Here is a 15,636-nt window from a genome sequence, read left to right as displayed (position 1 = left end):
TGCCCGTACAGGCCAGTCTTGCCAGACTCTAGGGTTGTGCGCTCATCTCACTCTAGAGGCCGGGAGCCAGCGCTGTCCGCAGACACTTCCGGGTCACGTGGCCAGCGCGACAAGCTGCATCTGGCGAGCCAGTGCAGCACACGGAACGCCGTTTACCTTCCCGCTGGTAAGCGGTCCCTATTTATCTACTTGCACCCGGGGGTGCTTTCGAACTGCTAGGTTGGCAGGCGCTGGGACCGAACGATGGGAGCGCACCCCGCCGCGGGGATTCGAACCGCCGACCATGCGATCGGCAAATCCTAGGCGCTGAGGTTTTACCCACAGCGCCACCCGCGTCCCATTTGAGACTACTTAGGGTAGTGATAAAGCGGGATATCAAATCCAAACTCCTCTTCTTCTTCTTCCATAGGAATCTGGTGGACCATTGTGAGAACAGGACGTTGGTCAAGAGAAATCTTTGGTCTGGTGCAGTAGGCCTCCTCTTTTATGTTATCTCTGCCTTTTCTGGTGAGTAGAGCAGTCTCAGTCCACCAGAGACAAAGTTTTGGCTGTGCACTTGGGTGACCTACTTTAATACTGAGAGCTAGTGTGGTGTAGTGGTTAGAGAGATGAACCAACACATGGGAGATAAAGGTAAAGGTAAAGGGACCCCTGACCATTAGGTCCAGTTGTGACCGACTCTGGGGTTGCGGCGCTCATCTCACTTTATTGGCCGAGGGAGCCGGCATACAGCTTCCAGGTCATGTGGCCAGAATGACTTAGCCGCTTCTGGTGAATCAGAGCAGCACACGGAAATGCCGTTTACCTTCCCGCCAGGAAAGGTATTTATCAGGTTCAAATCCCCACTCAGCCATGAAGCTCACTGGGTGACTGGGTTGTTGTGAGGATAAAATAAGTGTGGGGTGGAGAATTAGGTACACCACCATGAGTTCGTTGGTGGAATATAAATGAATGAATGAATGAATGAATGAATGAATGAATGAATAGCATTTTAACCTAACAATTTGCATCATCTAAAAAGGTTGTCTATTGTATTGTTTCTGCTGCATTGCCTGACTCAAATTAAACCATACGACTCTCCGTGTTTTAAATAAACATTCCACAAACAACTAAATACGTAACCAATAAGTTATAATATTTTTTATTCATGTTAGAATTTCTATCAGTGTTTGAACATTAAAGTTTAGAGAGTTTGTACAAATTTTCACTCATGATTTAAAATTGAGAACCATGCTAGATCGCAAAATGGCAACTAAAACAGTTCAGAATGACATGAATATCCACACTCTCTTTTAACACTGTTAACATTTTCTTTGTTTGCAAATGGGACTTGTAATTAAAAATGTGCATTGTATTTATGTCTCAGTAATGTTCCAAAACATAATGGTATCATCATTACATATAAACTCTTTAAAAATATAATTCTGTCAAAAGAATTGAGGGCTACTATATACACTACAAAAATAAATTTTCATATAAATAAATTATATGGCATACTTTTATCTTTGTAACTGAAACACAACCCATTTCTGCTCAAAACAAAGCAGGCAATGAGACCCAGTCTGAATATTTTTTTTTCCTTTTAACTCCTCACTCTAAAAAGCTACAAAATGAGTCCTTAATGTAAATGTTATATACTCTCTTCCTATTTAACATTAGTAAGCATTCTATACAAATAAAGATTCCATTAAAAAGTAGAAACTTAGCTGTAATAGTGTTTCCAATAGAAATAAAATCCCTGCATTGTGTTTGTTATAAACTGGCATGACAAATACTGTAAGAAAACATTCTTATGATACAAAAATATAAATATCAACAAAAATTAAAGTTTTTTATTAAAAAACAAAACAAAAAACAGAACAGCCAGCCACTGAGGTCTCTTTTTGCCAATGTGACAAGAAGACAGATGGTCTATACTATGCACCAAGGAGCAGGCACCCCACAAAAAAGAGGGGGGGGATCACACACACACACACACACACACACACACACACACAGGCTAAGGTGAAGGGGCTATTGAACATCAAAGCCTTTTCCACTTTCTGCTTCTCTTCCTGTTTCAATAATAATAATCATGCGGCTAGAGTGCAGAGTGAGTGGCCCCAAAGCATAATCCGTGGGGCACCACCATGACCTCTCCCGCTGCAACGTTTGGCAGTGAAAGGTAGCTTGCAATTCGTAGCATCCTGTTCTGTTGCAGAGCTTTTGTCCTTGTTTTATCGTCTGACATCGTGACACTTCTAGGGCCCAATTGGGGCCTTTTTGCCACAAACATTTTTCACGTTGGACAGGAAGCTGGAGCTGTAGATTGAGCTTTGGCGCCCTTCTAAACAGTAGCTTATGTACCACTGAAACAATGCGGTGCCTTCTGGCTCAAGTCTCTCTTTCCACCACTGGTCCTTGCAGTTCCAGCATGATCAAAACAGGACTGTGCCTCTCCCAGGGTTAATAACTTGGAGGTACTAAGAGACCAATTCAACTACTTCCTGAATGGAAGCTGCCTTCTATTTACCTGAAGTTTTCTGAAACTATGGGGACATACGGCACTATGGCAACTATATTAGTTGTACTAGGTTCAGGATGTAGCAAGAACTGTCTCTTAAAAAATCATATCTATGCAATTAGCACACGCCAAGGCTTTCAGCAGCCTTTAGCTTCAAGCAACATTTTATTATGGCATTCTTGTCGTATGATTCACTGGGGATGAAAACCTTCATCGCCGCTGAGAGACACAATTCTAACCGTAGTACATATGAGCAAAGAGGTATAGGCAGATTAGGTAGTTTCCCTAAAATCAAATTTGGTACAACAGGAACTAGAACCCACTAATGCTAATCCCAGTCTGTCCACACTTCTCCTTTATCTCTGCTCTTTGATGAATGTCAGTAGCAGCTGTTAAGCTCTTAGAATATTTTCATTAGTTTTCTTTTTACCAAGTTAGGTGCAATTCTACATGTGGCTACATACACACGCAGAGTAGACCACTGAAATCAATGAACTCCGTCAGTCAAGAGTAACTTGATTTCAGCTTGAATACCACTCATGGAAGTCCCACTAATTTCACTGGAACATACTCCCAAGTATACATGTGCAAGATTGGAGCCTTAGCCACCGTGGGTTGTTTTTCAAGGTCAAGGAACAGTAAGCACACACTTCTGAGAAAATCTCTTGCACACGACCCATTGGATTAGCACAGCACAGGAACCATATACTTGAACACGCAAGAAGAATTTCAGTGGGGCATGTGATGGAAATTCCCGCTAGTCGGTGCTCCATAAAGTAACTACAGTATACAACTACACACACACACGCACACACACACAACAAAGCCCCCCCCAGCTACACTTATCAAGGTTAAACACACTGCTCTTCATATCTGCTCGTTTTTTTAAAAAAGGGGAAAAAAACAGAAAAAAAATTATCACGCATAGCGTGTTTGAAAGTTAACAGAAACATATCACTACCACAGGGCTGTGATATGGAAATTTTTAAAAATACTTTAACACACGCACACACATATGTACCTTTACAAAACAAACAAACAAACCCTAATACATTAGCAATATTTGCATAGAATTATACATGTAAATTATACAATATTTTAAGCAGCAGCAAACATATGCTGAAATTTACGACTAGATTAAGCTTAGTTGTGGCACAGAGATCAATGTACAAACAGAGCACAAACAAAACAGTCCCCACTCCGTTAAACAGGAGTCAAAATAACTCCAGATTATACTACTTTACACGGTTTCTCTTGTATATTACATATGTGTACATCTTTTAAATATTTATAGAAATATTTCACAAAATAATACAATAGGTTACAGTAATGGTGAACTGTTGCCCTGATGCAGCATTGTCCTTCTTCATAACTTCAGGCAGTTTCTCTTCAAGCAGTTCTCGAAAGAGGAGGTGGTTCCCCATCTTTGGCCTCTTCTTTGCTTCAGTTATTTCCCTGTACAAATAGAGACAAAAAAAGGAGCCCCACTGTTCACCTAAAGTTCAGCAAAGATAAATAAATCACCTCAGCCCCAAGCCATCTGACAAGTTCTGCAATTAAAAGCCATGAGGCCTATGTTCTTTTCCCAGCCATGACAGTGACTTCCTGTGGCCAAATGGTTTAAACAGGTCCTTTTTTTTTTAAAGGGCCTTGTTAATTCTTAGTTTTTCCATTTCTGGATGTCTAGCTTGCCCAGGTTCACAATCACAATGGGCAGATGTGAGTCTCAGCTTTTGTCAAGTTAGCACCAGCATCTGAACTAAATGAACATCATTTCATATCTGGATTTTGAGTTTTCCTGAGTTCACTACCCTTAGAATCTTACAGAAGAAAGGAAATCACAGGCAATTCAGTCTGTGTATTTATTCTAAGGCAGGTAACACTAAACTATGCATAGCCTAGCTTTTCATAGATGTCCCTAACAAAAGCAATAATAAAGGCAAAAGTAAAGTCTCTCAAGTTTAGTTTTTCCACCATTAAAATCTCTAATAGTGAAAACTTTTCTTCCATCTACTTTCCCATTCTATATATACCTACTGCTTCTTTGTCCTTCCTAGGTTGTGTTTGCACATAAACATAAATGAGAAAGCATGGTCAGCTGAAAATGGAAGTGGAAACACAAAGTTTACTACCTTTCTGGGACTGTAGCACTTTAGGGGTTGGATAGCAAGATTGACATTAAAGACTCCTTGTCTACTGAAAGCTACCACATTTGATGGAATATCTTAGAAGCCTTTCCCCCAATATTCTAGCTCTCCACAGACAAGGAATTTCCAGTAACCAAGAAATGTAACGGTAAAGGTAAAGGTAAAGGGACCCCTGACCATTAGGTCCAGTTGTGACCGACTCTGGGGTTGCAGTGTTCATCTCGCTTTACTGGCCGAGGGAGCCGGCATACAGCTTCCGGGTCATGTGGCCAGCATGACTAAGCCACTTCTGGCGAACCAGAGCAGCGCAAGGAAATGCCATTTACCTTCCTGCTTGAGTGGTACCTATTTATCTACTTGCACTTTGATGTGCTTTCGAACTGCTAGGTTGGCAGGAGCAGGGACCGAGCAACGGGAGCTCACCCCGTTGCGGGGATTCGAACCGCTGACCTTCTGATCGGCAAGTCCTAGGCTCTGTGATTTAACCCACAGCGCCACCCGCGTCCCTTGACCAATAAGTGTACAATCATGCAATTCCTCATGCAACTGTATGATATAACCCTAAAAATTATTATGTGTCTGACAGCCTTCTGATTTCTTATCACCACACAACCTTCCACAACTGCACAACCATCTTCTCCACATGGAAAAGTTCTTCTGGGATTCTAGATCTTGCAGCTAGAAATGGCGGAGGCAGAAACCCTTACCTTAATCCGAGCTGCTGCCACGAGTTCTCTCTTCACATTCAACATCTTGCACTTCTATTACTTCTACTTTAGAGTTCCTCCTCTCACACCGGACATTGAAAGGCACGTGAGGGTCCTCAAATTGTCCATGGTCGCTTTCGTGGTATCCCTCGTAGGATGGAAAGCCTCCTCCGCGAGTATTGTGGCCGTGCATTGGAGGGTGCACAGCGACAGTAACTGATGCTGAGGCAGTCACAGTAGTGATAGGCTGACCGTACGCAGGCACCGACGTGCCCGTGGCAGTAAAGGCTGCGTTTCTGTTGTTCTGAGAACGAGCTCTCTGGCTAGAGCAGTCCCTGTTACTAGGGCAGGAGTGCCCATCAGTAGACGTTTCAAAAGCATCCCTGCGCGGCCGGTAAGGGGGTGGCCGAAGTCCTTCCCTTGGTTCTCTTTTGGGCTGCTTATTTTGATGCCAGGTTTGCTGGGATCCAGACTCTTGGTAAGCCTGTGATCTTGGGCTTGGCTGATAATGCCTTGTATCCGGCTGAACCACCTGGGAAGGAAATGGGGCACAGAAATCTTTAATAAGGCTATGGCAACAAATGATGGTAGCTCCTCCACAACCTGAAAGAACATGGTGGCTAAGCTGCTTGAAGGGGCAAATGACTAATCCCCTGATTGGTTAAGCAAATTATGTGAATTCACAGAGTTGGCTAAAATGACAGCAGCCATTAGATCTCAGTTGAATCAAAAACTTAAGAAGGAAAGGAACTCTTTAGAAGAATATATGACAAAACATTGTTCCAAAACAAATTTATTGATATGCATGGACTAAGTTCGCAAAGGAGCGAAAAAAATTATTGTAAGATTGTTCTGGGGGCCAAAGTAACTAATATATATTACACGCTGACAAGTTCAAAATATATTAAAGGATGCCGTGTTGTGGTGGAGGGAAGTCACAAAATGAGATAGACACAGAATGGAAAACAGGAATTTTATCAATGCAATAATTTACACTGTATCTTCTGTATACCTTAGAGCACATATTCCATGTTATAACAATTAAATGAAATAAAGATATTGTAGAGTTGGAAATAATAATAAAAAAGACTGGTGGTTTATGTGCCATTCTTTGCTCTGATAAGATTTGTTTTCTTTTTTTCAAGCCAACCTATTTTACATTATTAATTTCACCAAGGCTACTTAGTGGGTGTGAGAGAACCTGCCAGATTACAAACTTGCTCTTCTGTCGAAAGAGGCAATATTACCAGAGCTGTATCAAACGCATTCCCATATCCCAAAAAAACTGCAAATAGGGGGGGGGGGAATTGTGATATAAAGAACCATGTCTACATTTTCTTTTTTAGTACTGAATTGGCACCAACACTTCCCATTCTTTCCTGAAATGCTTTTGAGGTTCACATCAAGTAGAGCCAAAAATTAAGGAATAATTTTCAGAAATGCAGCATTTATGTTCTCCTTGAAGTCATGTGCCCAGATATGCAAGTGTAGATAAACTTTAGTGTGAACAAGCTGCTGCGGCCATTTCCATAACTGTGGCTACTGTAAAAAGGGCACCTTTGGTAATAGGAATGTTTGTGACTATCCCTGTGCAAGTGGTGATTCGCTTTTTAAATGTTCCTTAAGTATGCAACTCCAAAGAGAAAGTGGGCACTGGTGTGTGTGTGCATGTAGGAAAATGAATCTTCCCTAAATTATAGTCATATGTTTGGGAGCTCAGCCTGGATATCTTACTGTCACAGGCTTGAAGTTTCAGACCAGACTCTACCCTAAGACATGCACCAATCTGAGAAATGTGGATCTACACCTATGTTGCAGCACCTATCAAACTAGTTAAGGGATGGAATGTTAGATTTATGCAAGAAAGCTGGAAAAGAGAAACAGAGATTTGGGTTACTTACAGTGGATCTGGCAAATACTGGATTTTCAGTTGCTTCAACAATTACTTGGCGGACCGGGGCACCAGATCTTTGAGTGGACTCATACTGATGGAGCTCCTCGCTGATTCCAGATACCGTGGTCTGAGAACTGTACTCAGAATCAGAAGAATCTGACCCATTCTGTGCATGACCAGGTGGTATGGTGAACCTCACAATGCTTGGGGCAGGCTCAGAAGATGGCGTGGGTAACCTGCTCCTTCCATCGACTGGGGAAACCTAGGAATGACGGTTTAAAAACTCTTAGTGGGTGTCAGTAGAAGCATCTGGAGAAAATAACTTTACTTTGATGAAATAAGCTCCCATCACTTTGGAGATGAACTACGGTAAAACTGCTCCCATTTTTAAAATGTTTCTAATATCAAAAGGTAAAGGTAAAGGTACCCCTGCCCGTACGGGCCAGTCTTGCCAGACTCTAGGGTTGTGCGCTCATCTCACTCTAGAGGCCGGGAGCCAGCGCTGTCCGCAGACACTTCCGGGTCATGTGGCCAGCGTGACAAGCTGCATCTGGCGAGCCAGCGCAGCACACGGAACGCCGTTTACCTTCCCGCTGGTAAGCGGTCCCTATTTATCTACTTGCACTTAAGGGTGCTTTCGAACTGCTAGGTTGGCAGGCGCTGGGACCGAACAACGGGAGCGCACCCCGCCGCGGGGATTCAAACCGCCGACCATGCAATCGGCGAGTCCTAGGCGCTGAGGTTTTACCCACAGCGCCACCCGCGTCCCGCTAATATCAAAGCATGCATTAAATGTCTGCATTTAATACCTTTTATCAAACTGTGTCTTAAGCTGATTTTTTATTCTAATCTACATTACCAATCGATTTCCAAGTCTAGTACATAGCCTCTTAACTTTTTAAGCCCTAAATGGCCTGGGGCCAGAATAGCCTAAGGCAGGGATGTCCAACCAGTAGATTGTGATCTACTGGTAGGTCCCTGGCTGATCCTGGTAGATCGCGGGATCCTTATCATGTACAAAAAGTTATGGGGGGAAAGCTAAAAAACTCTGTGCAATCTTTCCCCCCAAAATCTCAACAACTCTGGGCAATCCACCCACCCCACGCACACTCCCCCTCCCTCCAATGACAATGGGTAGATCACTGCCAGTTTTTTTATACTGGGAGTAGATCACAGTCTCTTGGGAGTTGGAAATGCCTCCCCTAAGGTTTCCTCCTTCCACACGTAACTATCAATGCACTATTCAGCACTGGAGACTTGCTCAGGGTCCCTCTGCCATCTGAGGTTTGGTGGATGGGCACACAAAATAGAGATTTTTAATTGTGCCATAAAAGGTCAAGGTAAAGGGACCCCTGACCATTATGTCCAGTCGTGACCGACTCTGGGGTTGTGGCGCTCATCTCACTTTATTGGCCGAGGGAGCCGGCGTACAGCTTCCGGGTCATGTGGCCAGCATGACTAAGCCACTTCTGGCGAACCAGAGCAGTGCACGGAAATGCTGTTTACCTTCCCGCCGGAGCGACGCCTATTTATCTACTTGCACTTTGTGCTTTCGAACTGCTAGGTTGGCAGGAGCAGGGACCGAGCAACGGGAGCTCAAACCACCAACCTTCTGATCGGCAAGTCGTAAGCTCTGTGGTTTAACCCACAGTGCCACCTGTGTTGCAAAAGATCTACGTTATGTCCCCCACCCCATAGCCCACAAACTGTTCTAGGCTGAGGGCAAACCAATTCTTGGGATGAGGGTGGAGGGAATGGAACAATACTGACAGCAAAAACAAACATGCAAATTGAATGAAATGGGCAAATCTGTTTAACTTGCGTTAATTTAGTACAGCATTCATGACTCCACAGGCATGATCCAAAGCTGTCTGCCTCAGGGAGGCAGGAGCCCCAAAGGGACTATTTAAACACACACAAAGGCCCAAGGGCGTTGCAAACTTTCATTGCAGTTGCTCACAAGGGGCCTGACACAGCTTCCTCCATCCCATCTCACTTTGAGACAGGAAAGCGACAGCTTCAGCTGCTTGGAGGCTGCCCCCTCCTCCCCGCCAGGAATTGGCCTCGGACAAATGACACACCACACACAATTTCTACTGAAGAGGTCTTCCAGGAGCCTTTTTCTCACTGGGAATCCTGTGCAGAGTGTCATTTCCCTCATTAGGATGCTGGAACTCAACTGGACACTCGGCTGGGGCCTGGAACCACCAAAAGCCACCTCTACCTGTCCTTGCCTGAATGCATGATGAATTATGATGGGGCCTTGTGACAGAGGAAGCAAAGGGTGGTGGCAGCAGGAGCAGCTTACAGCTATGGTAAGGCTACCAGATTTTTTCCAATGAATCCGGGGACGCTTTTCAACTTCAATAGATTTTGTATGGGGACTGATTTGTAAATCTGGGGACTGTCCCCGGGAAACGGGGATGGCCTTAATATGGCGCAAGCACAGGCTTGCTTGCAGCAGGCCCAAATCCTACTCACCAGCACTCTATTGGGGGTGATCAGCTTGAATGAATGGCAGTGTGGTATACTGGGAGACCAGGGTTCAAATTTGCCCCCCGCCCCCCGCTATGAAGCTCACTGATTGACCTTGCCTAACCTACCTCACGGGGGTTTCTGTGAGGATCAGATATGGTGGGCACCTTGAGCTCCTTGGACAGCGCAAGATGGGATGGAAACGTAATAAATAATTAGACAAGACATTCCTAGCACTGGCACAAGGGTTTGCTTTCTGTTTTGGAATACTCCACACGCATGTGGGGCTCTCAGCCAAACCTGTACATTTTAAGCACTATTATACCACTTTTAGGGACGCGGGTGGTGCTGTGGGTTAAACCACAGAGCCTAGGACTTGCCGATCGGAAGGTCGGCGGTTCGAATCCCGCGACGGGGTGAGCTCCCGCTGCTCGGTCCCTGCCGACCTAGCAGTTCGAAAGCACGTCAAAGTGCAAGTAGATAAATAGGTACCACTCCGGCGGGAAGGTAAACGGCGTTTCTGTGCGCTGCTCTGGTTCGCCAGAAGCGGCTTTGTCATGCTGGCCACATGACCCGGAAGCTGTACGCCGGCTCCCACAGCCAGTAAAGCGAGTTGAGCGTCGCAACCCCAGAGTCGTCCACGACTGGACCTAATGGTCAGGGGTCCCTTTACTTATACCACTTTTAACAATTGTTAAAATTGTTTTTAACAATTGTTCTTCCAAATAACCCTCGGAACCTTAAATGTTAAGGCTGAGAGTTGTTGTGAGGAGATCCCAACTCCCCTCACAGAATATTTCCCGAATACCCTGTGAAGAAGGATTGGTTGTTAGACCACTCTAGGAATTACAGTTCTCTGAGGGAAGTGATAAAGAAGGCTGATCGCCCAAGTACTGATGCTTTTGAATTCTGGTGCTGGAGGAGACTCTTGAGAGTCCCATGGACTGCAAGAAGATCAAATGCATCCATTCTGAAGGAAATCAGCCCTGAGTGCTCACTGGAAGGACAGATCGTGAAGCTGAGGCTCCAATACTTTGGCCACCTCATGAGAAGAGAAGACTCCCTGGAAAAGACCCTGATGTTGGGAAAGATGGAGGGCACAAGGAGAAGGGGACGACAGAGGACGAGATGGTGGGACAGTGTTCTCAAAGCTACCAGCATGAGTTTGACCAAACTGTGGGAGGCAGTGGAAGACAGGAGTGCCTGGCGTGCTCTGGTCCAGGGGGTCACGAAGAATAGGACCCGACTAAACGACTAAACAACAACAACTAGGGAAATGAAGGTCCTTCTTTACAAACTGCAGATCCTAGGCTTCTGTGGAAGAAGCCATGACTTTTTAAGTGGTGTAAGAGTACTTTAAATGTATGGTACAGGTGTTTTCTTAAACGCATGAACACAGAATTCCCCTGCCCATAAAGGGGAAATGGGAAGCACCTGCCTACAAGGAGCTCCACAAGAGTGACCAGATTGTGGCACCCAATAATTGATGCAAATTAAATTTGGTGGTATCTCACTTCCCATGCTTGTAGTTTATGGTTTCTGAGCTTTAGTAGTACTGTTTCTTGGTGGTCTGTTGTGATACTGCGAGAAATAAGTATATGAATGGATTTGGATATCAGGAAGAATGTCGTCTTCTTCACCTGATGGCAAATGTCAGCAACTCTAGAGGTCAGCAACTATGCCAGACTGCTTTTTAGCACAAAACAGTTAAAGGAGTTAGATTTGCACAAGCACATCAGATTTCAGATACTCCAATGTATATGCAATGAAAAATTCTGTTTTCTGCACCAAATTGCCAAATAACAGTGTAACATACTTAGAAGTAGCACAAGTGTAAAGTACATAACATAATAATTAGTAGCAGTGAAAAGAACAACCACAATTTGCAAGTAATACAATACTGACCTCAGGATATGGTCCGAAAAGGGAAAGGAGAATGGGGAGTAGCACCAGTCCATTCAAAGCACCCAAGATTGTTAAAATTGCCAAAACAGCAAAGAAATACCTGGAATATTTCAACATACTACATGTTAAAAAGCTGAAAATATGATTTAGAACTGTAAACGAAAATATAAAACACATTTTACTAAACAAACACACCAACACTCAACATTGTTTTTTCTTTAATGTACAAAGTCAGTACGCAGGGTTTTCAAACGCCCCCCCCCTTCTTTTTACCTTTTGGATTAGAGAGGCTACATTCCACAACCCAAAGTGTTAGTTCAAAAAGGGAAGAAAGAAAGAAAGAAAAAACGCTTGTTAATTTATCGAAATCTTGCAGCATGTAATGTTATTTATGAATGTGTTACACAAACACAAAAATATGGAATGCGAACTGAATGACTGAACAGATTGAAAGCACAAATACAATGAAAAGGGGCCCCCATTAGCAAAAAAGAAAAAAAAGGGGGGGAAGCAGCAGAAGCAAACAAATGAAGTGAAGGGTGTAGAATTTAAACAATTTAGCCTAGAAGGAAAAAGAAGCCTACCTCTCCCAGCAGCTAATCCACTGTGAAATGCTTCTGCGTCTAACAGCAGAATCTCTAATTAAATCTCTAGTGTATCAGGTAAGGCTTTCCCTTGCCATTCATTAATCACAACTTTCCGCCTTGAATTCTGTGAGTTCCAGTTTTACCAAATAGCTCAAATTGCAACCTTTTTAGACACAGGAACCAGCTTTTTGCAAAGAAAATGCAGGGCATTCTATGGTGAGCCGGAGCATTGTACTGAGAAAGAGCACTCTACAATAGCAGAGCTGCATTGCAGGCTAATCTTTTGTTGAACAATTTAGCATCTCTGAATGCTCTTGTTTTGTGTCAGCCAATTCAAACATAAAGGCTGAAGTACTATGGAAGAAGAGGAGAGTGCACGAGTGGTTGTCCTTTCCCACCATTGAGGGCTAAGGTCTGGTATCCTTCATGAATACTGTGGTAAACCTGCCAGCAAGAGGAAAGCCTTACTAGTTGGGTATCCAGCATTTGGGGGGTGGGGGGGACGACAGAGGCTAAGCTCAAAGATGCATTTTAAAGCTAATGGATTTCGAGGCTTTGGGTCTTGGGCAACAGTATGAAGAAAGAGGCAGAAGGGGGCAACCCATTTGCCAATGTCTCTGGTTTAAACAGATCAAATCATGCTATTACAGTAGGATTACATATAGGAATGCATTAGCACCGAAAAAACCCCAAATCATGGAGGATCAATGGCTACTAGGCACAATTGCTAAGTTCTAGCTCCACTGTCAAGACAGTAAAGGTAAAGATACTCCTGACCATTAGGTCCAGTCGCGAATGACTCTGGGGTTGCGGCGTTCATCTCGCTTTATTGGCCGATGGAGCCGGCGTACAGCTTCCGGGTCATGTGGCCAGCATGACTAAGCCGCTTCTGGCGAACCAGAGCAGTGCACGGAAACACCGTTTACCTTCCCGCTGGAGTGGTACCTATTTATCTACTTGCACTTTGACGTGCTTTCGAACTGCTAGGTGGGCAGGAGCAGGGAACAAGCAATGGTTGTGGGGATTCAAACCGCCAACTTTCTGATCAGCAAGCCCTAGGCTCCGTGGTTTAGACCACAGCGCCACCTGTGTCCCTGGGAATTGCAGCTGGGCAGAGTGCTGCCGCAGTCACGTCCCGCTTGCAAGCTTCCCGTGGGCATGTGGTCAGCCACTGTGAGAACAGGACTCTGGACTAGATGGGGCACTGGCCTGATCCAGCTGGCTTAGCTTATGTCCTACACTAATGTAAACTAACTGGGACACACCATCAACACGAGGCATTGGAGACATTTGCATCCCATCAGCGCTAAAATACCCATTTATTTCATTTTATAAAATTTATACACTGCTTAATTGTTTAAAAAAACAAACACCTCAAAGTTCAATTCCAATTGGAAAATGGCGTTACAATCCTTATTACCTAACTGGACCACAGCTGCAATCCACCCAAACACTGGTAACGTCCATTTGGTTAGAGCAGAGAGTGAGCAAAAGTCCCACAGAGATGAATGGGGGACAGTCGTTAGCAGTGCCTGACGCATTGCAAACTTTCTCCAGCTGTTCTTTATCGTGCTTATACACACTCAGTCACCAAGAGAGAGCAGTAGCACACTAGGTTGGGTTCAAAAGGATTTGTGGAAGGAATCCTTCCATTTGGATCCAGCAGAGGGTCGTCCCCCCTTTTGCCAGTTACCCCTTCTCTGTGAAGCCCACTTCTCCACCTTTCACGCTGTTCCACAGATTCCCCAACCCTGCACAGAGCAGATTTTCAAAGGGTGCAGGTGGCTGTTTGGGTGGGGGTGGGGAGTTTACACCCAAGAGCACTTTGTTCCATGATCCAAACTCTGATCTGTAGAGTCATCATTTCTCAAAATGGGGCTGGGGCTGGATCACCAGGCGGCATGGTGCAGGTACTAAGTAGGTGAGGGAAATTGTGGGCTGGGGGAGGTTGCAGTGGCACCAAGGTGTATACTACTTTATAGGTTGAGACAGATTAGAAAGAGGTTATGATTTCATAAAGTCATGAGAAACTACAATAATACATGTTTCCGCACTGCAGTTTCCTCCTTTATTACAACTTTACACACCTTTTTTTGGTATTTATATTAATTATTCTTCATCATCAATCTAGCTGCTGTCTGCCTTAATTGCAGCTCCTACTAACTTGCTCTTTTGATTTGTTTTATTTGTTGTGCAATTCTGCAAAATAGACAACATTTTTTGCCTTTCTGCTCAGTGACTTTGCACAGACTGTTTGGAGCAAAACAGGATCCATTTCATCACCCCTCTCAAATTCCCTCCCAAAGAAGAAAAAAAAAACTTGCTCTATGCTTTTATCTGCTGTATTCACATTCTTAATTAAAGCCACAAGAAAACAGGCTCCCTTTAGCTTCAGACAGAAAGGCCTTCAGGCTTCACTGTGTATTTTATGTTACATTCCGTGATGTTATAGGTGCCTGCGTGCTCACATTCTACCCTGAACTTTTTATTTTGGCCAGCCAAACTGTTCTATAATCTTCAGTGGCGGGGGTGAGGTAAAGGGAGTTTCAGTTTCAGGATGTTTATAGTTTTTCAGGCTTCTCCACTCAAAGTACTCTGCATGTAAATAGTTTGGGAGAGTGCTTAGGTTAAAGGTCACCTCCAGCTAACCACTCTTTGGGTATAACTTAATGTTGCTGTTGAACAAACTATAAGGCTGTATAAGGCCTTTTCTGAGCGGGAAGCTTTTAAAATCATTTTTAACAAAATCCAGTACTTGCAATACAGTACAGCTACTATCATGGCCTAGGACCCTCGTACCTACGGGACCGCCTCTCCCAGTATGCCCCACGGAGGACCTTAAGGTCCATAAATAACAACACCCTAGTAGTCCCAGGCCCTAAGGAAATTAGCTTAGCCTCAACCAGAGCCAGGGCCTTCTCAACACTGGCTCAGCCTGGTGGAATGCTCTGTCTCTTGAGACCAGAGCCCTGCGGGATCTGATCTCTTTCCGCAGGGCCTGTAAGACAGAGTTGCTCCACCTGGCCTTTGATCCCCCGCCCCCTCTTTCTTTTTCCTTTCTCCTCCTATGAAGAGATTGCACCCTCATGTTTTAATGTTGTATCTTAATCTTTTAAATTGTATTTTAATCAACTTGTTTTTATTATTGGTTGTTAGCCGCCCTGAGCCCGGTCTTGGCTGGGGTGGGTGGGGTATAAATAAAAAATTATTATTATTACTAAAATGAAACTAGCAGAGTAATAAAGCAGAGTAAAAACAAAACCATGGCATAAGCAAGCACATCATGCACAGCACTGCAGCAGCAGGTAAATGGAGAAGCATGGCAGCATTCTCATGAAAAGGAACCTCACTTATGTGAACAGGAAAGGGCCACAGCTTAGGGGCAGAGGATGTGCTCTGCATATAAAAGGATGAAAGT

General features: G+C 44.2%; 1 protein-coding gene across 3 annotated transcripts in view; it reads right to left on the bottom strand.

The window, feature by feature from the left end:
* Positions 1–1,125: 1,125 nt before the first annotated feature.
* PTCH1 (patched 1) overlaps positions 1,126–15,636 on the bottom strand; it is a 111,502-nt gene continuing 96,991 nt past the window's right edge. For all 3 annotated transcript variants that reach the window (XM_053409173.1, XM_053409174.1, XM_053409172.1), the window contains 4 exons: positions 11,632–11,731; positions 7,259–7,513; positions 5,358–5,889; positions 1,126–3,958 (listed from right to left, as the gene is read on the bottom strand). In XM_053409173.1, the coding sequence (XP_053265148.1) occupies positions 5,359–5,889; positions 7,259–7,513; positions 11,632–11,731 (886 nt within the window). In that variant the 3' untranslated portion in view covers positions 1,126–3,958; position 5,358. The remainder of the gene's footprint in view (positions 3,959–5,357; positions 5,890–7,258; positions 7,514–11,631; positions 11,732–15,636) is intronic.

The sequence above is a fragment of the Podarcis raffonei genome, chromosome 11 (assembly GCF_027172205.1).
Source record: "Podarcis raffonei isolate rPodRaf1 chromosome 11, rPodRaf1.pri, whole genome shotgun sequence".
NCBI lineage: Eukaryota > Metazoa > Chordata > Lepidosauria > Squamata > Lacertidae > Podarcis > Podarcis raffonei.
The sequence above is the reverse complement of the archived record's forward strand: the minus strand, read 5'-3'. Positions and strand labels throughout refer to the sequence as shown.